The 25,128-nt window shown below is 41.3% G+C and overlaps 1 protein-coding gene across 2 annotated transcripts in view; it reads right to left on the reverse strand.

Moving 5' to 3' along the window:
- Nucleotides 1-25,128, reverse strand: part of PTBP3 (polypyrimidine tract binding protein 3) — a 122,216-nt gene that overhangs the window by 35,172 nt on the left and 61,916 nt on the right. For both annotated transcript variants that reach the window (XM_032763591.2, XM_075067380.1), the window contains exons 2-4: nt 20,109-20,184; nt 10,577-10,746; nt 8,776-8,922 (exon numbers count right to left, since the gene is read on the reverse strand). In XM_032763591.2, the coding sequence (XP_032619482.1) occupies nt 8,776-8,922; nt 10,577-10,746; nt 20,109-20,133 (342 nt within the window). In that variant the 5' untranslated portion in view covers nt 20,134-20,184. The remainder of the gene's footprint in view (nt 1-8,775; nt 8,923-10,576; nt 10,747-20,108; nt 20,185-25,128) is intronic.

Raw genomic sequence — 25,128 nt, forward strand, 5'->3', positions numbered from 1 at the left:
CCCTTTCCTAGAAGCCCTGCTGAGTACCCTCTGTGTTCCTGTCCTGCAACGATCTTCTGGTGAGAGGGTACAGAGGTCAACAGGGCAATATGTTCATTTGGAAGCCATTGCATGGCGGGGAGGGGGAGTATCTGGCCCAGATCAGAGCCTGTTATGGGTGTTGTATAAGCCAATCTGTTTTAGGGGTCTGGGCCTGAAAAGTGGAAAATCCCCACACAGGGCAACAAAGAAATGAGGTGTTAATTTTGAGTCTTAAAAGGCCACAGATCTTGAGAGGCTCAGGGAGAACTCAAAATTTAACATCTACTTTTACTGCTCACACACACACACAAGCTTGGGCAGAAGAGAGAGGGGCATGCTTTCATAGCAAAGGGTCTTTTGAACTGCAGGACCAGCTGAGGAAATAACTAAAGTGTGATCGGTCTGTGTGACCTTGAAGAAGTGAACTGTAAACCCAGAGCTCTCACAATGTCTGAATCCTGGGAAAGCCTGCGCTTAAGGTACTGGGGAGGGGGGGGGTCCCTGCACTAGTCCTGGGGGACCTAGAGCAGCTGTCCGTCAGGTCTCATTTCTGTGAAGGATAAAGCCTGTGCATAGAAAGCAGACCAGAGAGGTCAAGGAAAGAGAGAGTACTGCAACCGACTCAGACCAACGGAAGCTTAAGAGCCCACAGTTTAAAGTGCCCCAGTATGGTGGTCACAAACATAGCAGCCTGGTGAATGTCCAGCAGAGGGAGCTTTACCAAGGTTATACGACAGCTGCAAGCAGTAAAGAGAGAGAACTTGAACTAAAATGCCAAGACCTACATCTCTGGACAGGGGAAAAAACAGAACAAATACAAAATGAGAAGGTATTAACAAGAAGAGAGAAGAAAAGAATAAACCAAGTGTCTTATCCACTCCAATGAAGTGAGTTTATTTTCATCTCATCTCCTAATTTTGTTGTAAATATTACTGTCATCTGACCAGGCATTATATTTGCCACAGAAAAAGGGTGGAATTGGGACTAAGAAAGACCCTACAACAAAATGTGGTCCGTAAGAGAATGTGCCAAAGAAGCAATCCCCAGTATGACAATGAGAGAACCACTGCTGTAAATGAAATTTTTAATTCTGATACTGGACTTTAAGTGTGCCACACAATATGCTTTTCAATTTTCACCTTGATCATCATGAATACACAGCACAACCAGCTGTCTTTAGAAGCCACACAGGAATCATACAAAAGTCTCACAGACATGTATTGCTATCTGTTTACTTTCATACAACTGTAGTTTTTCTGCTAAATAGGTATACAAGAAGACAGGCAAATTCTTCAACATGCTGTGCTCCAGAATGCACAAGCATATGAATTAAAAGATTAATATCTTAGATCCCAATGCTTCCATAAAGATACTGTGCTTTCCACGTAAACCAAGCTTCAGTAACTCCTTGACACACGCAGTTTTGGTATTCTTATACTTTTATCAATGGAGTACTCAAGATGGAAAATCTGATTCTTGTTTTCTGCTAGAAAGCTTACTAGTCCACAATGGAGATGACAATTAGGAAGTTATTAATCCTTAGACCAATATCCTGGGAGAATGTTCTTGAATGATGACTTTCAAAGTTGTTAGTATTAACAGCACAATTAACAGAATTGTGAGAGAGGCAATGAGCATCTGAAGTAAAAAATAAAAAGTTGCTTTTAAAAATATAAGGAATCTGGAAGACAGTTATTCCACAATGACTGGAGTTTCTGATTGCCTAATTGTGCTGAGGGCATCATGAGGGCAGCTTCATAATCTTGATTAGAATCAGATGCAAGGCTCTGAATGGACAACAGAGGATTGCAAGGCAATTTTCTCTGATTATTTCATATGCTTACCATGGTGGCAACTTGAAATTCAATGGAACTGAGGCCTGTAGATGAGCATGCAACTCCAGAAAGAGCAATTTCATTCCCATCTTCCTCAATATGATGTTAAGATGTGTACATTCAACTTCTTAGTTCAAGACCATCTCTAGGTCCTCACATATTCTTACACAGAAGGAGGAAAAGTAGTATGGTTTGAAAAAGATTCTTTTAGCAGGCATAGTTATCACCTGTGCTATAGCCTAGAGTGTCAACTGAAAATTTATATTAATAATATGCCACTTAAAAAGTCATGTGCCACTTCAGATTTTAGGGAAGCCATGAACTATGACACTTTTACAAGTTCTTTCATTGCTGTGATGAGGCTAAGACAGAGGGACCTGAGTTCCTAGCATCTGTCCTAGTAGAAGAATGTACGAATATGTAAGACGATCTAATTTTGATGTGAAGGTAAATATTTACCAGGCCTATGTCAAAGTCACCAGAATCCAGGGCTGCCAAGGAAAACATCCAATAGCTCTATGCAGAACCCACACCCTCACACATCTGCTGAGCTGTTCAAGCTGCATTGTCTTCAAATCGCTGTCCTTTGTCAACAAGTAAATACATTAAAGCTTGCAGAATTGTATTTCATGCTGTAAATTGCTAGACAACCCCAACATACTAGATAGGTGAATGATCTCTTGAGGCATGCCTTGGTGATTAAGGGAGCTGGAGGACACAGGCAAAGGTAGAACCTCTCCCTTTGCAAGGTTTAATTTGTGCAAGAGCATCGTCTCTGAAAGTCTCCAGAACCCTTCTCTTTGTCACCTTATGAGTGCAAAGGTCCCAGAAATAGAAATATTAATCCCTAATACTGATCTGAAAGTCCATCACAGAGAAGCTCAGAGAGAAGATGAACCTCCTAACTGGTCTATCCTTTACCATGTCCCAGAGCAGAAATCTATTCCCTGGTCACACTGCCAAACATCTAATCAAGTCTCCAGAAACCTCCCTCCTGGAGAAATATTTTGCCCTCTTTTCCCTCCCAAAGCTGCTGTATCAAAATTTCTTTCAAAATGAACACGAGAAAATTAGGGCAGAGTTTTTACCTGGGCATTTTTCCAGGTTTTTACAACAAAGTTGCTATCTGATCTGTGTTCACCAGTTTGGTGGTGAAGTTCATGGCACACATTAACATATCAAATACAGAAAGCTGCATGGGAGCATTTACATGAGATTGATTTGATCCCATCATTCTAAATTGACTCACTGTGATAGCCTATCCAGGCAGGGAGAAAGCGGAGACAGGTATCTGAAAGGCCGCACTACAGTCTTTCAAAGAGAGCAGCCACAGTCTATCGGGTCTTTATGTAAAAACAGAAGTTCAAGGGGGATGAATGTCTTGGCAAGAGACTCTATTCCTACTTCTACATTGGGGAGCTTCATGAGATCCTCTGAAAAAATGCTAAAGAATTGTTTGCTGAGGAGCTATAAAAGAATAGTACAAGAGAAGCGTGCCCTGAAACATTCCAAAGGTTCCCATGTACAGCTTACTGCTTCTTTTCTCAGACTGGAAAAAACTAGCACACAATTAGCTGACAGAGCTAGCCATCGCCTTTTCTGCTGTCTCCTCTATAGGATAAACTGCTGTTACAACAGCCTCTGACACTACCCAACTCAGAGTGAGAAGCCATTGCAGAATTTGTTAGCCCCATAGTAAACCATTAACCTACCTCCTAACAGTGGCCAGTGTCAGATGCTTCAGATGGAATGAACAGCACAGGGCAATTTCAAGTGATCCAGTCACTGATGAACCTATCTTCCAGGAACTAATTCTTTTTTGAACCCAGTTCTATTTTTGGCCTTCACAACATCCCATGACAACGAATTCCACAGGTTGACTGTGTGTTGTGTGAAGTACTTCCTTTTGTTTGTTTTAAACTTGCCGCCTATTAATTTCATCAAGTGATCCCTAGTTCTTGGGTTAGGTGAAGGGGGTAAAAATAACATTTCCCTATTCACTTTCTCCATCCCATCCATGATTTTATAGGCTTATCGTATCTTCCCTTAGTTGTCTCTTTTCTAAGCTGAATAAACCCAGTCTTTTAAATCTTTCCTCATATGGAAGCTGTTCTATACCCCTAATCATTTTTGTTGCCCTTCTCTGTACCTTTTCCAATTGTAAAAAGCTTTTTTGAGATGGGGTAACCAGAACTCCATACAGTATTCAAGGTGCGGGAATATTGTGGTTTTATATAGTGGCATGATATTTTCTATTTTATCATCTGTTTCTTAATGGTTCCTAACTATCATCCTTTTTTTTTTTTTTTTCCCTTTTTTTTCCCCTACTGCTGCACACTGAGTGGATGTTTTCAGGAAACTATCCAAAGGCTACAAGATCTCTTTCTTGAGTGGTAACAGTTCATTTAGACCCCAGACTTTTATATGTATAGTTGAGAACTTTTTCCAATGTACATTCCTTTGCACTGAATTTCATCTGCCATTTTGTTGGCCAGTCATCCAGTTTAATTAGATTCCTTTGTAACTTTTCAAAGTCAGCTCTGGACTTAATTAGTAATTTTGTATCATCTGCAAGTTTTGCCACCTCACTGAACACCTCTTTTTCCCAGATAATTTATGAATATGTTTACCAGCACTGGTCCCAGTACAGATACTGGAGGGACCCTGCTACTTAACTCTCTTGATTGTGAACACTGACCATTTATTCCTATGTTCTGTTTCCTTTCTTTTACACAGTTACTGATCCAGGAGAGGACGTTCGCTCTTATCCCATGATTGCTTTGTATCAGGGTGGATAAAAACAAAAGAGTGTTTTGTTTTTTTTAAAAAAACAAAAAACAGTATTTAAATTATGTTTTTGCTAAAATGCTTTTTGAGGAAAAAACCTATCTAAAGATAGTTTTCATTAAGATACATTATAGCTCAAAGATATCTCATTACGGAATAGGGGTTATAAATTCTAATTCTATAGTATGACACAATATAGTTATGTAATGTTTAAGAGAAGTTTTTTAAATGAGTTCCAATAGTTCAAGGATTAGGGACCCATTCTTATCGGGCTCCAGGGGCATCTGTATAGATTATTTAGGTTAATCTTAGAAGATATCGTCAGAGATGCTTAGTTTTGCGGTTCTCAAACTGTGGATTCATGTCACCAGAGGTAACATGCTTCTTAAGAGCAAAAATGTTTTTAAATAAAACAAACAGACCTCAACCCTATCATCCCTCTGCAAATTTGTGTACAGAGAGTCAATCCCTTACCTCTCTCTGAAAGTGCAAAGTTTCAAAAAGTTCAATGAACAGAAGATTGTTGAGGGTGGAATAGATCTGGACAAGCAGAGGAAGTCTGGAGATAAATGTAAGAACAGAGGGACAGGCAGTAGAAACAAAAGTGAAACTGTTTGAGCAGCATATTCCAGAAGTCTTGAAGTCTGAATGTAGCCTTCATTGATTTGAAATCTACCATACCATTCTCTCACTAGAAGGGAAAACTTATAATGGCAGCACACCAGAAAAGAGACCCAGTTTCGGAATATTTTAATGAAGTTCCTTTACCCGTAGGTAAGACAGGCATGTGTGCAAAATGCAAACAGTGCAACAAAAAAATGCAAGGCCGGGTTGCCAGAAGGAAATATCATGAGAAGTGTTCCTTCTCAGGAGGAAGCTGCCTTGAAGATAATGAAAAGAACATGTCTGAACATGCAGCATCTTCAGGTGGATGAACTTTTTTATTTCACTTTTCTTAAAGACTGCCTGTCTTCCTTCTGGATTATTCTTGAATTCTCATGTTTTCACAAAACATATAGCTGTTACTCTATGGTACTATCATTTTAGATGCAATTGTGATAAAAAAATAAATAGCTGAAACAGGCAGATCTTCCTTTTACAATTTCACCTTTAAAGTAGTACTAAGTGTCAGCAAATGCAATGCGTAATACTAAATGAGTAGTATGGTAAATTAAAATAACTGCATTGACTTATTTTGTTTAGGAGAATCCATCCTTAACATACAGGATTCTGAAGGCTCTCCACCTTCAAGATCACCACCATTTTCTATAGTTTCAGAGTTATCTGCCAATGATAGTGTTTCAGTCACATCATGTATGTCACATAGCCACAGTATATCACCTGCAGCAAAAAGGAAAAGAAACCATCATCCCAAAACAACCGTAGATAAGTTTGTGATAAAGAACCAGCAGATTTCAAAAAGAGATAACTGATGAAAAAAATGCCCACAGTTTGTTTATGCAACAAACTCCTTTCAGTATGACTGAGAACCCCCACTTCATTAAAATGGTTCAGTCATTAAGACCAGGATACAGTCCACACAACAGAGCAGATGTCTCAGGCAAACTGCTGGATAAAAAGTGTTTGAAAGAGAAATTGACCAGTGTGCAAAACGTCTAGAGGGTAAAATTGTTAATCTGAGTCTTGATGAGTGGAGTAATGTCCACAATGATCCTGTTGTACATGCTTGTGTGACAACAGAAGAAGGGAATGACTTCCTTATAGAAACAAACTGATACATCAGGAAATGCACACACAGCAGAATACTTCATATGGCCTCCATATTTTTGTGCCTCCCATGCAGAAAAAACAAATGAAATTGGGGGCAAGGGACATGCGTCTTTCCTGGCTCCCCAGGCTGTTCCAGTTTGGGGGAGGGGGACTGGGTGGGTGTGCCTGTGGGAGAGACGTTGATTGTCATCAGGGGGCGGGGCTGGCCAACAAGTGAGAGAAACTCTGTCCCTCTCGTGTCATATTGTGGCTTGAGGGGCGTGGAGGAGGAAAAGTCTTTCTGTTATGCAGCAGGAAGGCTCTGCTCCCGAGGCAGAAATGTAGCAGTCTGCCTGCCTAGTAAAATGTCTAACTTCTTGAGAATTGAAAAAACACTTACCATATATACTCGTTCATAAGCCGAATATTTTTGGTTAAAAAATGACACATCAAAGAGCGGGGGTCGGCTTATAAATGGGTCTACACCAAAATTTGATGATTCTAAACTCTATGGAATCATTGAATTGAATATCTAATATGAGACTGACAATCTTTGGCATACGGCTCACCAGGGTAAGCACCCTGGTGGGCCAAGCCAGTTTGTTTACCTGCCGCGTCCACAAGTTCAACCCATCACGGCTCCCAGTGGCCACAGTTCACCGCTCCAGGCCATTGGGGATGGTGGGAAGTGATACGGGCCGAGGGATGTGCTGGCCACCATTTCCCACCATCCCCATTGGCCTGGAGCGGCAAACCGCGGCTGGTAAACATACCAGCCCAGCCTGCGAGGGTGCTTACCCTGGTGGGCCATGTGCCAAAGGTTGCCGATCCCCGATTAATACATTGTCATTTTGTTTACCTGGAGCATCTGCAGGCATGGAGCCCCTCAGCTCCCTGTGACTGCGGTTCGCCGTTCCCAGCCAATGGGAACTGCGGGAAAGGGCACAATGGCTGGGAACAGCGAACCACGGCCACAGGTTGCTGAGGGGCTCCATGCCTGCAGATGCTGGAGGGAAACAAAACGTCCTGACCCACCAGCAGCTTACCCTGACGGTCTGGAAACCAAAGTTTTCCAACCCCTGAAATATAGAGTTGGCTTATGAAAGTGTCATACAGTTTTTGCTATTTTTACCTATCCATTTTGGGGGGATGGGCTTATAAATGAACTGGCTAATGAAGGACTATATACAGTAATTAAATTCGTATCATGTTACTGAAAATTAATTGTTTTTAAGTTAAAGAAAATAGATTGTGTTAAAAAAACACCCTGATTTTGTTAATGTTGCAGGTTAATTGATCTCATTCTCTGGAGACAGAAATGTAGTAGCTTGTCTGCATAGTAACATTATTAATGATCCTACTGCTAGTTATCTGGTTCCCATTCTCAGTCAATTACCCCAGGAACATTAAATCTGTAAAGTTTGAAGGCCCCTACATTGCTGGAGTTTGAAGGCCCCTACATGTAAAGCATTATAAATGACAGTAAGGGAATCAGCTAAGAAGATCTATGTGCTTTCTCACTTTTTTTCTGTGCTAAAGTGGAACAATGGGGTTAGATTTTTACTTACCCATTTTAAAAAAAAGTCTTTGTGGGCAAATAAAACAATTACCAGGCAGTCAATAAAACATCAGGACAATCAGAACCAAGCATTTCTCAAAGTACCCACCCAGGTCTAGGACAACGATTAGCAAAACTGTATGACTTTCATGTGTGAAATTCCACTTTTTTTTTTTTTTTTTTTTTAAACACTCTTCAGTATTCTGTAATGTAATTTAAATGAAAATCCAGGATTATAACTGGAATGCAGGGTATTAGTTACCAAGTATTCGTAATTTAACTTTCATGTGTTTAGTAAATGCTGAACAGTTAGTGACTTTTTTCTGTTTTGTAGTTTAAACAACTTACCAAAACAATTGAAACTGGTGTGATTATATTGAATTATTTTAACATAAAATTTGCAGAATTTTAAAAACATTGGTGCAGAATTTAATTGCTTGGCACAGAATCCCCCCAGGAGTATCTTGTCCACATACAATTCTATGACTGAATCAACAAGTAATTTGTGAGGCATGATTTCATTGTACAAAAGCTGTTTTGACTCTTCAAACATATTTTATCTATGTGTCTAAAAATTTTGTTCTTTACTACAGTTTCAGCCAGTTTGCGTGGTCCTGAAATTAAGCTCACTGGCCTGTAATTGCCTTTTTGTATATAAAGAGCTTTTAATGTGCAATAGCAATGTACAGACAAAGAAGATGACAAGTCCCTGCCTAAGAGAGCTTACACTAATTTATGATTGGATGGAGTAATATCCTATCAAAGCTGACTACTCATTTTACATTAAATTAATGAATTGCTTTCTGTCAATGTTCATGAATGTACAATTGTATTCATTTTTTAAAATGGAAGTATTATACTTACAGCCTGATTAGGCAGATTGTCAGTTTTCAGTTCTCTATGATTGGAATACTGAATATAAACAGGCTGACTGCGGAGGTGAGGTGTAACAGGAGTGTAGTAGTTCACCATAGTAACAGCAGCTTCTTCGGAAGCCATTTCCAAGAAAGCCTAAAATCAACAGAAATATTGCAATTTTCAATGCTTCTTTGTTTGTATAACAGACTGAAGAAATCATTTATCCACCAAATCCACCTCATCTGAAAAACCCATATGAACTAAAAGTACAGATGTGATTTGCTTAAAATTTAAAAACCAAATACTATTTACAATTTATACTTTTCAAAATACTTTTGAGACTTGCAAATTACTTTAGAGTTAACCTCAAATCCTTTTAAAATTTGTATTACAGTAAAAGAGCCCACAATCAGATCAGGTTTCCATAGAGGCACTAAAAATATGACATATGGAATGCTCTCAACACACAATGGAAGACTTAAAATTTCCAGTATCACTTTTTAGGTCCCAAATTCAGAATTGCTACCCATTTCACATTTAGGGTTTTGGTTTTTTTTTGTTTTTTAAACATAATGCTCAATGTTCACTATGCTAATGTCATCATACCTACCACAGAACTTCGTAAGGACCTGTCCTTGTGCCTTTTGGCAGTCTACAAGTACATTTTTGTATCACTATTTTGCAAGAATTTATTATTTTGTATATAATATTAAACTCTGTAAAATCAAGTATGTTGAAAAAACAGTCTTACTTTACCCACTCAGTAAATCTGTAGGCTCCACATCAAGGTGGTTGTGACATAAAATGAATGCATCACATCAACCAGGAGTGTTATACACTGATGGTTGGGGACACCTATATTCCCACTGTCTTGCAAGCACAAACATCTGGCAGGGATAGTTATACTGAACTTTAGTGACTACAGCATTCTGGTAATGAGTTTGATACACTCCTGGAACCCAGTGCCGTCCCCAACTACCCACTCATCCAAACATGAGAATATACACCTCTACCCCCAACAGAATGCTGTCCTTGGGAGCCAAAAAAACATCTTACCGTGTTATAGGTGAAGCCATGTTATACAGAACTTGCTTTGATCCACCGAAGCGCGCAGCACCACCCCCCTAAGCACTGCTTTACTGCATTATATCCGAATGTGTGTTATATCAGGTCGCGTTATATCGGGGTAGAGGTGTATGTACTCAGTTAAGCAGGACGATGGTGAAGAAACTGGAAGCTGGTTAGTGTCAAATGACAACACCAAAACAAATGCCTAGAACACTGGGCTTTTTTTTTTTTTTTTTTTTTTTTTTAGAATCATTTTTCATGCTTTTTTTTTTTTTTTTTTTTTTTTTAATAGATTTCACTGTTTATTCAGGGTAAAGCTTATGTTTACTACTTAAGCAAAAAACAGTTAGGTTTTTCTTTAAATACAAAAAAAAATGTAGGTAACCATAGTTCTCTATCCTCAGCAGGATGTCTGAGAACAGCTGTCAGCATCAGTACTCTTGTCCAAGACAGACAAAAAGCTTTACTCAGCATGCTGAACGTTAAGTAATAAGATTATTCTATTTCATCTCTTCCAATAATATAAAGAATGGCATATTATGTTGGGCATTTACACAGATTTTATCATCAATACCATTGCATAATTAAAAATGTTTTACAACTGATGTGCTAAAGTCTTGAATAATCTATAAAATAATAATTGGCTCTACAATATTTCAGCCAAATTGCAATATCTAAGAGGTAAACTTGTATATAAATTGCATTCTCTTGTATTTTATTCATGCAAACAACTACATACCTGGCTTTTTCCTTTTAACATCAAGAGATTGGTTACTTTGCCAAAAGGGAGACCTAATGAAATGACCTCTGCTTCAGTGACATCATTTGGAATTTTACGAAGATGAAGGACACGAGAAGGGGAGCAGGGAGATCTGTCTCCTTTAAATTTCTTGTTGTCATTCCCATTAGCTAGAATATTAGAGAAAGAACAATTACATAATGCATAATTCTGAAAAAGTAGTCAGATGGTTTCCTTTACTACTATTAAAGGTGATCATCAGTAGTTATCAATATTAAAAAGAGACTCACTCAATCTATAATCTACTCAATTAAAAACATTAAAAGAACTTAAAAATACAACATCTGCTCACAATTTCCTCTGCAAACTTGTGTGGTGTTAGAGCCACCAGGCCATGACCCTTTCCTCCAAGTTCCTCTTCAAGGTCGATGTGTACCATGTCATGTACAAGAAGTTAACCAACTAATCATACATTGAAAGACAGTTGGAGATAGCTAATAAATAAAAATTTACTCTGTGTTCTATTCTTCTCCATCACTTTTTTTCTGTTGCTTATATTCCTTGATTGTAAAATCATTATGGTACGGACGGTCTAGTGTGACTAAAGTAACTAGTTAAACTGTGGGTACGAATATAAACAAACTTAAATTCTCACCCATATTCTTGGTTAAAAAAACAGGAAACTGACTATACAGAAAGCGTGGTCAAATGCATCTATAAATAAGAAACATTTTATTCTCTAATCTTGTGTTACAAGCAGATAAAATTTCAGAAGAGTGATTTGTAAGTTGGCAGTTTCCATCTAAGTGACACATAGGTTAGAAAGCTCTTATCAGAAACTTCAGGATGTCTGTTGTGAATAGCTGGCAAAGTGCATTTTTTTGTATTTATAATTATACCCTGTTGCATAACAAGAAACCAGACTCTACCACATTGTAATCTGAAGGAAGAAGCTGTAACTACAAAACTTTTTTCCGCATATTGTCACTGTCACAGTTGAAGGCAACTGTATCTATATTCCTTTCCATGGTCTACCAAGGGCACCTACTTTTAGGCTTTTGGTTCCCAGCTGTCCCCTCTCTTGAGCAGAGATTCTCCAGGTAAATCACCTGACACAGGTTGTCGCAAAAGTTCATTCTTGTTTGGCACACTGCTCAATACAGTTCCTCCGAAGCTGATAACATTTCCCAAGGTTCACATCATATATTCCCCCCGCAGAGAGGTTACATACAATCACAGCCCACAGTAATACATAACTTTAGTATTTAGTACAATGGGCTCTAAAAATATTTCAATGTAATTCAGTAAGGTTAACTGGAGTTCAAGATGTTTTGTCCACAAGAATCCCATTGCAGGTGTGCTCAAGGCTGAAATATTTTAGCCACCAGTATCTATTGGAGCTGTGTATGCACCTTGCACACTTCTGCGCCCTCCTCCCCATCAAGGCTATTTAGGGTGAAGCAGACACCATTCAGTTCTTTTACCAATACAGAAATCCAGGTAAGAACTCCATATCAATGAATAAGGAAGGAGAGTCATGGGATCCACATGAACAAAGGCATCTTGAAAAACTTGTTACTGTAAAGTAAGTAGACTCTGAGGAGTCATCCAGAGGGATCCTATTGTAGGTGTATAACTAGCAATTGCCTCTCAAGGAGGTGGGTGATAGGAATCCTATCTAAATAACTACTGTAGGACAGTCCTTCCAAACTGGGATTCTGATCTAGAAACTGACACAATAATAATAGTGATTGGTAAATATAAGAACTGAACTTCAAGTGGCCATACTATAGAACTCAGAAATAGGGATTTCCCACAAAAGCAAGCTACAAATGTCAGAGTCCTAGTAGAGCGTACCCTAACTTGAGGGGGAAAGACAGTTATTTAATGAGCAAGAAATCTTAATGTAGTTTAACTCATTTAGACTCTGAGGAAACAGCCTGCTCTTTAGACTTATCCAAAGCCACAAAGTTTGGATGATAGGTTAAATATCTTTGCTGTAGCAAGATAAAAGGACATAGCCTTAAGAAAGTCTAGAGTGTGGAGTTTAGCCTCCACAGGAGATTTAGAAGCTGTAGGGGGTGGAAAACAGTAAGTACATAAATTGATTCATATGAAAATACAAAACCATTTTTGGTAACCATTTTGGATATGGCTTGAATGAAACCCTGTCCCCATGAAAAACATAGTACAGAAGGCTTGCCATCAAAGTCTGAATTTCACTGACCCTGTGAGCCAAGGGAATAGCTACCAAAAATGCTATTTTAACAAAGGAGTGATATAGTGAACATATCATGGGTTCAAACAGAGGGTCCATTAAAGATAGGAGTACAACAATCAAGTCCCAGGAAGGGAATGGTTCTAAGTAGTGGAAATGTATGAATCATGGCCCTTTAAAAATCTAAATACTGTTGTGTGGAAAAATATAGTATGACCTCAGGATCAACTGAGGCAAAGCATTCTCACCTCTACTCAATCGATACAATGTAACGGGGCAGTATTGGACTCCATATACCACAAAACAAGTTCTCACATGTGAGAAATCAGTGGTTCATTAAGTTCATCCAAAAACCTAACAAAGTTTGCCTCAATCCACTGGGCAGCTTGTAGTTACATGACGTATGCAAGATTACATCTTTGGCTTCTTTAGGACAGGTAAGTTTATCAACCAAATACAGTCTGAACTTACTGGCAGAAATTCTTCAAAGAATGCTGTTCTCTCCACTTGGGTGTACAGATCCTCAGAATGGGGTCCACCACCAACTGGCCGTCTGTAGCCACTATCTTAAATTCATTTTTGGTTCCTGTAGAAGCTTGTCCCATTGCAAGCCAACAAGGATTGATAGGTGGCAATATGAACCTGCAAACTGGCAGAGGAGTAAACTTTCCTCTATAGAAGATCAGTCTATCTTCTTCAGCTCCTTATGTATGGGTGTAGATTTAGGGAGTCCAGGCATCTTAGACTTCATGAGTTGCAGTCACAATCAAAAGATCCAAAGACCAGGTGGGTAAAAAAAGTACTCAACCTCTTGGGGTTGGGTGGGGGGTTACTCAGTACCTGCAATTTGCCAATATAGATGTTTGAGACCTATGCAGTGGTCTGCCACAGGACCATGACAGGCTCAAGAATGCCCTCAACAGGCATGGCTAAATGAACCTAGGATATAGGTGTCTGAACTGTCATTTATTAGACTTCTCCCGCATAATCTCTCAGGGAATCTAAAGTGTCCACCACTCTTAAGGTGGTCCTGGAAGGCCCTGAAATAGTCGATTGTAGATTAAAATGGAGTCACATCTTCCACTGTCCATATCATTGTCAACATCAGTTGAATAGGTTAAGTCCACAAATTCTTCCACAAGGCCATCTTTCTCACTCATCACTCCGAAGGTGCTCTGAATGGGATGGCTGAGCATCACTAGAAAATTCTTTAAGAGGAGGCAACTTTAGTCTATATCTTGATGCAGCTGAATAAGGAGCAGAGGAAAGATGTTGACGGTTCCACAGAGACCATGGGGGTCAGGACCGTGCCCCATATCAGAAGTGCACATGGTACCACAAAGGCGGAAATGCTTCAAGTCTTGCAAGTCCAGGATAGGTCGCAGACCACCCTTGGCCTTTGGGATTAAAAAGTAGCTGGAATAGAACCCCCTTGTTCTCGTACTCTGGAGAAACGACCTCCACCGCACCTAGCTGCGGTAAACCCTCTACCTCCTGAGCGAGGAAACTTCCATGAGAAGGGTCCCTGAAGAGGGGCGGGGAGGGGTAGTGAGAAGGAGCAGAATAACGTAACTGAAGGGTATGACCCCATGCCACCGTACTGATGACCCATCGGGCCGATGTTATAGATGCCCACGCAGGGAGGAAAGGAGAAAGGTGGTTGGCAAAAATAGGGAATGGAGGATTTGGGAACAGTCCAGTAGATTGCCCTTGAGCATACCCTCAAAGTGAGAGCTTGCCCTCCTGCTTATTGTGGGTCGAGCTCAATTGAGAGGCCTGCGAAGGCTGTTGGCTAGGATGCCGCTTGTAGCTTCTGGATTTCTTATGGGGAGGCTCCTGGTGAGGGTGGCTCCTCTGGCCCAGAGGCTGCTGCGGCTTCAACTGCTTGCGGACAGGACAGGGAACATATAGGCCCAGCGTTTTAAGGGTCATGCAGGAGTCCTTGAGGCCATGAAGCTTATTGTCCGCCTGTTCCACAAACAGGATTACCCATCGAAGGGAAGGTCTTACATCGACTGCTGAGCCTCCCCAGACAAGCCAGAGAGGAGCAGGCAAGACGCCCAGTACATGGCGGTGGCCGAGGCCATGGCTCGAGCGGCACTGTCACCCTGGGCACAGTCTTGTCCTCCTCCATAATTGCCCGGAACTCATTCCTAGAAGCTTCAGAAAGAGTGCCCTCAAACTTGGCCATGGCTTGCCGCATGTTAAAATCATAGCATCCCAGGAGGCCTTGATGGTTGGCCACACTCAAATAAACTTTACTCTTAGGGGTAGCCTCAGGTTGACCATGTTGCTCCCTGTGGTTAACCACTTCTGCCATTAGGGAACTGGGAGCAGGTGGGTGTACAGTTAGACGTGGCCTTTGGATGGCACAAAGTACTTGCGCTCGGCCCTCTTGGAGATGGGTGGCAGGGAGGAGGGAGCTTGCCACAGGGCATTAGTAATCTTAGAGACCCCATCATGAAGGGGGCAGAGCCACCCTGGCTGGTGCTGTGGAGCAGAGGACATCGGAGAGTGTGTTCAAGGTCTAGCTCCTCCGTCCGAAAACCCAGGTTGGCAGCAACTTTCTTCTGTAGTTCTTAGTGTGCTTTAACGTTATCAGGAGGAACCATGGGAAGGGGCCCCATTATAGCCTCGCCTGGCAATGATGAAGAAGATGCTGGTGCCGTAGGGTCCTCCACAACCTTTGGTGGCCCGGTGGCTTGCTCCCCTGCTCCCTCTTGGGCTTGTGGGGAATCTCGTGACCAAGACTTCATGCACTGGAAGACAGCGGAAGAGAGGGACAGTTGGTCTCTCTGAGGCTCTGGACACTGAGTGGGCGGCCTAGGAGAACCCCAATGGGTTCCATGGGTACCACTTCACCAGCCACTGTGCCTCAGGCGATGGGGCTGATTTTGGTGATGACAATGTAGCCGGTACCGCTGGTACCGGAGCTTGTCCCACCATCAGGGAACCTTGCTCCGAACCAGGGCTGGATATTCAGCAGTTGCTCCCAGGCGACCAGGAGAGAGCAGAATGTCCACTTCTGGTCACTCTGCCTGGAGTCCGATCTGGAGTGGGGTCTTAGGGACCGGTGGTGCTCGACAGATCCCCAACAGCTTGGAGCCGGCAATCTACATCTTGCACTTGATGAGTGATACTGGGATGAGGAGTGGGACCAGGCGTCGGAATGGGTCCAGTGCCGGGACGCGCCCACATGCAGTGATGCCCTCCTAGAGGATCAGCAACAGTCCAAGGAATGGTAATGTGGATACCTTGATAGGTCCTGGAGCGATACTGTGATCTCGGAGATAATGGGTGCCAGGACCAGTACTTCTGCCGGGGGGTGCATGCCTCCGAAGGTCTGTGCCCAATAGCTAGCAAGTTGTGCTTCAAGCCTCTCTACCCATGCCCAAGGTCTGGGGACCAAATGGGGCTGCGCTGTGTCTGCCTTTCGTGGTCAGATGCATGGTGGCTAAAGGAGGGTGAGCGCTAGTAGGACGTCCCGCTTGAGGGGGAATGGTGCCACTGAGGTGGGACACCAAAGCGGTCTAAACATAGGTTTACCCCATGACTGAGGAACCACAGGAGCCAGTGTGGGCGGCACCGGAAGGGACATGATCTCCTGCACCGCCTGCAGGGCCTCTGGCATGGACGGCATGCAGAGCTAACAGTGGCCTTTGCCGCTATCCTGGGTAGCCAGCAGGGAGCGGGTTAGGCTACATCGCTTCACCGGAGCTTGGGCCCAAAATTCCGACGTGGGTGAAGTTGCCTGGCGTGTGACCTTGCTCACACTCAGTCTTATCCCTTCCCTTGCAGGAGGTTGGAAACTGACCCTGCACTCTCTTCTTGGGCTTCTTGGCCGGAACCAGAGATGGGGACCGGTCCCGGCTAGTGGATGGTCCCAGTGGGGTGCTGCGTACCAAGGTCATGGAGCTTGGTGCCGAGTCTCTAGCTACAGCTAAGGGGTTTATAAACACTAACAGAAAACTATACACACTATAATACAAGAGATAACTAGTTCGTACGAATGAGCAGCAGTACGAATGAACAGTTTCAGCTCCGTCACTGGCAACGAGAAGGAACTGGAGGGTGGGGGAAAACAGTGGCATCCTATATACCGCAGCTCGTGCACGCCATTCCAGGGGGTGCTGGAGCCAGTCCCCTACAGATACTGCTGAGGGAAAAATTTCCAGCACTAGTGCATGTGGTGAGCGCACACACCTAAGTTGAATGGACATGCACAAGCACTCGAAGAACTACTAGTTCTAACATCTTGAAAGACAGTGATCAGAAACAATCAGTTCAGTTCACTAACTATAGATAATACTTTCTTTGTTTAATGAGTCTTAAATGCAAAACATATTTTGACAACTTTTTCCTTCATGAATCCAGCATATTTAAGATAGCTTAATTTAACTAAAATATTTTTTAAATGCTGGTTTTGTGCATTTTTAATTGATTTCCACTTTCCATCCAAATGCAGCTTGATACATAAGTGAAAAATTAATCTAGGTTAATAAGAAATGTGTCATTCACTATTTTCTAATGTAATAAAAAATAAAATATTAAGAAATTAAGTGTATGATACAATTTATTTAAGCTATTACATAGTATATCCTCCAACCAGAAACACCAGCAAATTAAGTGTAAATGCTACATAGAGTTGCCTATCAAATTATTTTAATAGTTACTAACCAATAAGAATAAATCATTTTTTAGGAAAATAACTAAAAACTATATATGAAAAACACGATTAAAATGATTATTTAAATGAAGGTCTCCTGCTTGCTGATAGAAGTCAGTACACCCTACAAAGGGAGCAACATCCAGAAAAAGACACTTGCTCTCATGTGATAATCAGGTCTGCAGGAAATGTAAAAGCAGCCTCAGTGGATTAAAAAGATGGTATCTTTGTCAACTATATTATGACCAATGGTACCTGTTATCCAATATATGTTAGGTTTAATATATACTACATCAGTAGACATTACATGCATAATAAGTGTTGGGAAGTTATGTTAACTGAATGCATTATGCCTGTCCTACAATTCTGTTTATCCACGTCAAGCATCCCACAACACTTTGCAAAGATGAAGTCAGCTTTGACATTAGCAAACAGGAAAATCGTCAAAGCAAAGACTCATGAAAACATTCTACAGAGGACAGTTAGGGAGTACCTTCATGGCTCATCAGCACTTCAGATGTAGTACTCAGAAAGAAATATGGGAAAGAAGAGGACAAAGCCAGGACAAGTCTGGTACAAACTAGTGGGTTAAGCAGGTTTTTAACTTGTAACTAGGTAGGGATGGCTCCAGGGTTTTTGCCGCCCCAAGCGGGGAAAAGGGGATTGGGGGGAGCGGGGAAAAAGGGGGAGAGCTGCGATCGGTGGCAGCTCTACCACGCCGCTTTCTTCTTTGACGGTAATTCGGCGGCAGGTCCTTCCCTCCGAGAGGGGCTGAGGGACCCATCACCAAATTGCCGAAGAGCCTGACTTGCCACCCCTTCCCCATGGCCGCCCCAAGCACCTGCTTGCTGAGCTGGTGCCTGGAGCTGGCCCTGCTACTAGGTGAAATCCATACCGTCAAAGCATACCTTCTGTGAAAGGTGAACATGCTGCAAGAATTCACTTCACTGAAGATAGTTATGTACATCTCCTTTTCATATTGTACTGATTGTCTTTAGACAATATATTAGGTTAAGTTTGGTTATTTGATCTCTTGAACATTTTTAAGAATGGATATCAAATGGAGTCAAACAATGGGCACTGGTATATTAACTAAAAGGCATAGCCAAAGTCTTAGAAATCTTATCAGGGTGCAGTACTGATGAATCTGTGGTACATGGCACTCATGCTAATTGTGCAGATCAGTTAGTGTTGGTTACCAAAGATAGAGGATGCAATACTGCAGCTGAACAACATGATTCTGGGAGTCTATTAAGACTCATGGTACCAATGTGATTTCAAAGGAGCCTGCTTAGACAAGTCAGCACTTTTAGCCTTCTCACTCATTATCAGCAATGGTACCAGTGCTAAGCCTCATCTGGAGATCTTTGCTCCCTCCTGCCTGGGGCAGCAGAAGTCAGACTGACTGAACTAAGGAAGACTGATGGAAAGCTCAGAGTGCTTGATAGAAGCGTGAGATCAGAGTCAGACAATCTCTTAGAGCCCCAGAGTGATGTGTCTAATAGCTAGAGCACTCGATGGAATTAAATTTGAAGCAGAAATAGACTGCTTCCGATTCAGAGACATATGCATTGTCTTACACACCAAATATTACTTCAAAGGGACATCACGAGCCCTGTGTGTGCACTGTCCTTACAAAAAGAATCACAAATGGCACTTAGTAGGAATACAAGACTTCCCTATACAAAACGCACATTTTGTATGTGCAACATTGGCAGGCATAGCTCTCTCCTAGAAAACAGCAGATTTTAAAGCCCAGAGACCTGCTCATCATCATTGGATCTCATTCCTTGGTACTGATGAAAGACTCAAAGAAAAAAAATTTAAAGAAGTCTTTTCTAATCAAAGAAACAGACTTAAGTAAAACTTCAAAAACTACACTACAAACTCTATATCTAACTACACTACATACTATATATGTATATAAAAACATACTAAACAACCCATACAACCACATTTTGAAGCGAAAGCTGAAGAGATGAATGCACAGTGAAGCAGGTGGTTTCAAAGAACCAGGACTCTTTGTCTAGCATTGCCTCATCAGAATTGTTCTGGTTTTCTTCTCTCTCAATCTTTTGAATCACTCTTAGCAATGGAATGGGAGGAAAGCATAAAGAAAGGGTACCTGAGAATTTCTACAGAGATTACTGGTTTGATCATACCTCCTCAGAGGAGGTAATCCTTGGTCCATTATATCAATGCTGAGTGACTTCACTAGTGCTGAACAAAATAATTTCTGGTGATTTTAAATTTAGTTCTATATCTCTTTTTGATTATTTATAGGTCTCACTGCTCTGTAATACATCTTTGTCCAGGTTTCAAGGAAGCAGGAAATATGTCCACCAGTCAGAATGGGTTCCTCATGTTCTAACGTGGGGCGTTATGTAGATTAGTTCTAGAATCCAACACCACTCATTAAATTGCCAGATGGGTCTACTACAGAGTGAATCTAGACACTTTTGCTCCCCAAGGGCCTGAATTTGCTGTCTCTGCAAGAGTCTAAGACTCTGGGGGTCTCGGGGGGCTGCTCATAAAAAGGTTTCATGAGAGTATGAAGGAAAAAAAAAAAATCAGATTTCCTGAAATTGTGCTAACACTGATGAGCTGTAAAACCATGGTAAACTTTATAATCATTTTCTTAAATATACCTGTAGCTGGAGTAGAATTGCTCATGGTAAAAGGCCCGTTAGTGATACCAGAAGAAAGAAGCTCGTCAGATCCACGCTGAAAGATAAAATGCAAGATTATCAGTAAAGACACTTCTGGGCAACACCACACATTTTTGAGAGATATTGAAGAACGTGCATTTCAACAATGAAGAGAACAAATGCAAATGTTGTCAGCCAGCCACGTCACTCTAGTTGGCCATTACACTTCAAGGTGCTAATGTTTTCTGAAAATGAGCTTAGCTATATTAAACTGAAGACTGACTAATCTATTACTTATTCTACTATAATACAGCTTATATTTAATATCTCAAGATACGTAGCATTTAACCATACGCAGATTTGATGAGACCTACCATAAAACAAGTCTACCAAGAGATATAAGGATTCAACTAAATATCAATTTAAGCAACACAAAAATGAACAATTTTGGAGATATAGTATTTAGTTGTAAACAGGTCACTAGTCATTCAAGGCATCATGCCTGTTGTACATTACTACAGCAACATAGTATTTGAAAAAGTTCATTATGAAAAATGTTACTGTATTTCCAATGAATCAACTTTTTAAAGTGAGTAAACTGTTAATATTAGCAGATGATATATCTGAGTTTAGTCCATTTTGTGACCAAGACCTGCAAAAGCTGTATTTGAAAAAAAAAAATTTAGAGGGAAGTGTGGTGGGGTGTTCAGCCCACACTAGACTGGAAAGGTTAATGAGGTCGAGAAGGGGCCAGTTAAGTGAACAGGTCATAGCTGATGAGAATTAGGTAGCCTACGTAACCACAGATTGATGAAGGAACCCAGCTAAGAAGGAACAGGCAGGGCTAACATAAAGCCAGGAGGTTGGCAGCAGAAAAGGATTGCAGGACAGGCACCTGTAGTCACACTCTGGTTTTCAGAGAGGGCAGGAAGGAAACCCAGGTCTGAGTAGAAACCCAGGGACTGCAGGCCCTGAAAGAAGGGTTTAAAAGAATGAAAGTCTAAGATGGAGATGGAGTAGCAAAAGTCTCAGGGAAAGGGCAGCAAAGTGGGACTTCACAGACCTTGACTGCAGATCAGGTCCCTAAGCTGGAATCCGGAGTAGACGGCAGACCCAGGTTTCCCAACCAGCCACTGGGGAAGTGGCATAGTCAGGGCAGAGAGGGAGAAAATGGCCATTTTGGATAACTCCTGGAAGGGGGATAGCACAGTGACCTGGCCAGAGGGCAAAGCCACGAAGAGAGCACCTTGAGTCACAGAGGGAGAGGTGGCGGGGTGAGAATGAGCAACAGAAAGGGGTGGGGTGGGGGGGTATAGTAGCTGGAAGGAGCTAATCCACATAACAGTGAGGTGGCACCGTAGCACAGAGAGAATTCAGTTATAGGAAGAATATAGACAAAGGAATGTTTTAGCTGAAAATATAAATCCAAAGCCAGTTAACACACTTTTTAAAAAGCATGCTTCTAAATCAGAAGATAAGGCCAAAGAGACATTACATCATCTTGTCTGACCTCCTGTATGTCACCAGACACCAACACTTTCTGAGCACCTGCACACTAAACCCAACAACTGAAAATAATCCAAGTATTACAGTTCACAGTAGACTAAAGTATTATGTTCCATGTGCAGAGAATAGGAGGGACCACTGGGGCACCATTGCCAAAGGCTTCTGCAATGGCAGCGAAACAATTATAAAAGATATACCTAGATAATATTGGCAAGTGACCTGCACCCACACCTTCCCAAAAAAAAAAAAAAAAAGTATTTCCCCTCTCCCAGTTCACTGCCAATCTGATCTGAAGAAAATTTCTTCCCAACCCTACGTATGGTGATCAATTAGACCTTGACTATATGAGCAAAAACCAACCAGCCAAGCACTTGGGAGAAAGAATGTTTGGTGCTACCCAGAGCCCCAACCCTCTCCATCCAAAGTCCTATCTCCAGCTGTGGCCATCCCTGGTGCTTCAGAAGATTAAAAACAAACACACAAATACACATAGTTGTCTGAAATCCTGAAGTATGAGCTTTTAAGGATATAAGACAAACAGGAAGTGAGCCCCAAGGCTGATGAACCCTGGCCCTTACCCTCACAAGCAAACCCATCATACAATCACATTCATAAATTTGTCCAGTTATTAAAACTAAGTTAATAGCAACTTAATATCTCCTATTGGGTGGCTGTTCCAGAAATTCACCCCCTATGGTTAGAACCCTTTTAATTTCCAGCCTGAATTTGTTTGTTCCCACTTATATCCATTTTTTTTCTTGTGCCAATATTGCCATTTATCTTAAAAGATCTTCACTTCCCCAGTATCTACCCCCTAATATATTTATACATTTTATAAATATATTAAATATAATAGCCACCTTAAAGATAATATTTTCAGTTTATAAATTGAAATGATTTTGCAATGGCATGTTTTAAAAGGAGGTAATTTCTCAAAAAAAAGTTTCAAGTTATAAAACTTCTTCCTCTAACAAATGTTTATTACCTATTTCACTTTAAGCAAACATTTAAGTTTCATTCAAGTCAATGGGACTTAAACACATGCTTCTTCATTTTCAGAATCAGTTTCTGTTTTTCAAAGCTTCCAGAATCTTACAGAGAACAGTGTCTCTGAATTACGAAGAACTTTTAAACACGATTAATATTACGTATAACCTTAATTGCCTTGCTGAACTAAGGCCTGGAACATTAGGGGAAATGTGTGCAAGAGACAAGGACCGTTCACCAAAAGTACTCTGCCACAAACCCTCTGATATTTAAGTGTAGACCAGAATATCATTTTATTCATCCAAGCTGATCTCAATTGCTGCCATAGCACATGCTAAAAAAGGCAGTCTCCAAACAAGCCAAGAAAAAGCCATTCAAGTCTTTCTAGATCAAAGATGACACTTCAAACTATACCTGGAAAGGAAAAATAGGCCAGTGCAGTTTCTGAACAGCAGGTAAAAGATTTCACAAAACCAATACTGTTCAACAGGCTAAATCACTCTGAACCAGCTGAACCTTCTGAATGATCCTCAGGAGAAGTCCCAACTAGAAACCATTGCAATAACCTAGTATAGAACAGTGGTCCACCAAGCAGGGGCAGCATTAGACTCACTGGGGTTCTGGGTAGAAAGCCAAAGCTCCACCGCACTGAAGCTCAGGGCGCTGAGACCCACCACCTGGGGCTGAAGCCAAAGCCCGAGCAACGTAACTTTGAGGGGGCTCCTGTGACATGGGGCCCCAGGCAATTGCCCTACTTGCTCCCCCTAGTGCCAGCCCTGGCTTTTGTATGCAGAAAAACAGTTATTGTGGCAAAGGTGGGCCGCGAAGTTTTTATAACATGTTGCGGGGGGCTCAAAGAAAAAGGTTGAGAACCCCTGGTATAGAAGACATAAGAGTATAGATTACTGTGGAGAGATTCACTTCCAAAGGAAAAGGTTACCATCACTCAGCCAGATATAAATGAGTCAAGATGAGTAACCACTGTCACCTGAGACTTTTAAGGGCAAATACAAATACATGGAAATGCCCCAAGCTGCAAATCTGTGTGTGATATAAATAAGTCTCCTTATGGCAAAAGCCATTCCTTCCTTACCCACCCAGAATTCCTCCTCCCTCCCTACCAACTCTGTCTCAGCCAGAATGAGTATCAGCCAGTTCACTGTCACCCTAGTCCCATTCTTGGCCAGGCACTGGGATAGTACAGACACTGTATCCTCTGGGCCATATAATGTGACACTGGTGTGTCATTTGAATACCAGTACCACAGACTGAAACTGTCTCATCTCCCTAGAGGCTCACACACAATGAACAGGACGGGTATAAAACAAAGCCTTGCACAAGCTTGCAACAGATCTCTCCAAGCAGAAGAACAACTGCTCCTGGCAAAAAACTGATACGACAAGGTTCAAAGGTAAGTTTCAATGCTGTCTCAGATATAACTGATTGAGAGGTCACCATTACAATAAGGAAACGTTACGCAATGCATTTTATACCAACAGAAAAATGGGCTGTTCTTTAGAAATAGATTCAGGCAGTCACTCAGAAGAGAGATCAGTAGTGACAGTTTTGCTAATGTATATATCTGCAGCTTCAGTAAGAGGTTATGAAAATTTGTACTAGCAGGATCTTGAAAGTTAGCATAAAATGTTATTCCAGTCTAAATTTAGCATGAAAAAACTAAATGCCAGCATTAATGAGTTATTCATGTATACTTCATGGCAGAACATTGTTTCCTGATTTTAAGGTGATTAATATTATTGTTTATATAATAAAGGTTATAGTCTAGTCAATTGATCTTATGAGAAGATAAGGTTCTTGTCCCAGAATCGGACTACACAGAGTCTTGCAAGGTCCATGGGGATGTATGACAAGAACACTCATGCTGAGAACAAAATACAGCCTTAAAGACTTTTACTGATATAATAGACAGACTAGTAATCAAACGAACAAGTAATCAACCAGAATTAAAAAGGAAATAGTACTATTCTAGAGGTTCACGTATCACATGAAATAGGAGGGAGCTTGGGCTATAAATAGCAGAGAGAAAGGAGGGTCAGGGCAAAACTGGGAGGCAAGATCAAATCAGTATCTTAGATGCCTATATACAAATGTGAGAAGTATGAGTAATAAGCAGGAAGAACTGGAAGTGCTAATAAATACAACTATGACATTGTGGGCATCACCAAAACTTGGTGGGATAATACACGATTGGAATGTTGGTATGGATGGGTACAGCTTGCTCAGGAAGGACAGACGGGAAAAAACGGAGGAGGTGTTGCCTTATATATTAATAATGTACACTCGGACTGAGGTGGAGATGGACATAGGAGACAGAAGTGTTGAGTGTCTCTGGGTTAGGCTAATAGGGGTAAAAAACAAGGGTGACGTCATGCTAGGAGTCTACTACAGGCGGAGGAGGGAGAAACTTGTTCACTTAGCCTCTAATGATAGAACAAGAAGCAATGGGCTTAAATTGCAGCAAGAGAGGTTTAGGTTGGACATTAGAAAAAAATTCCTTCAGGGTGGT

Source organism: Chelonoidis abingdonii, chromosome 6 (assembly GCF_003597395.2).
Source record: "Chelonoidis abingdonii isolate Lonesome George chromosome 6, CheloAbing_2.0, whole genome shotgun sequence".
NCBI classification, from domain to species: domain Eukaryota; kingdom Metazoa; phylum Chordata; order Testudines; family Testudinidae; genus Chelonoidis; species Chelonoidis abingdonii.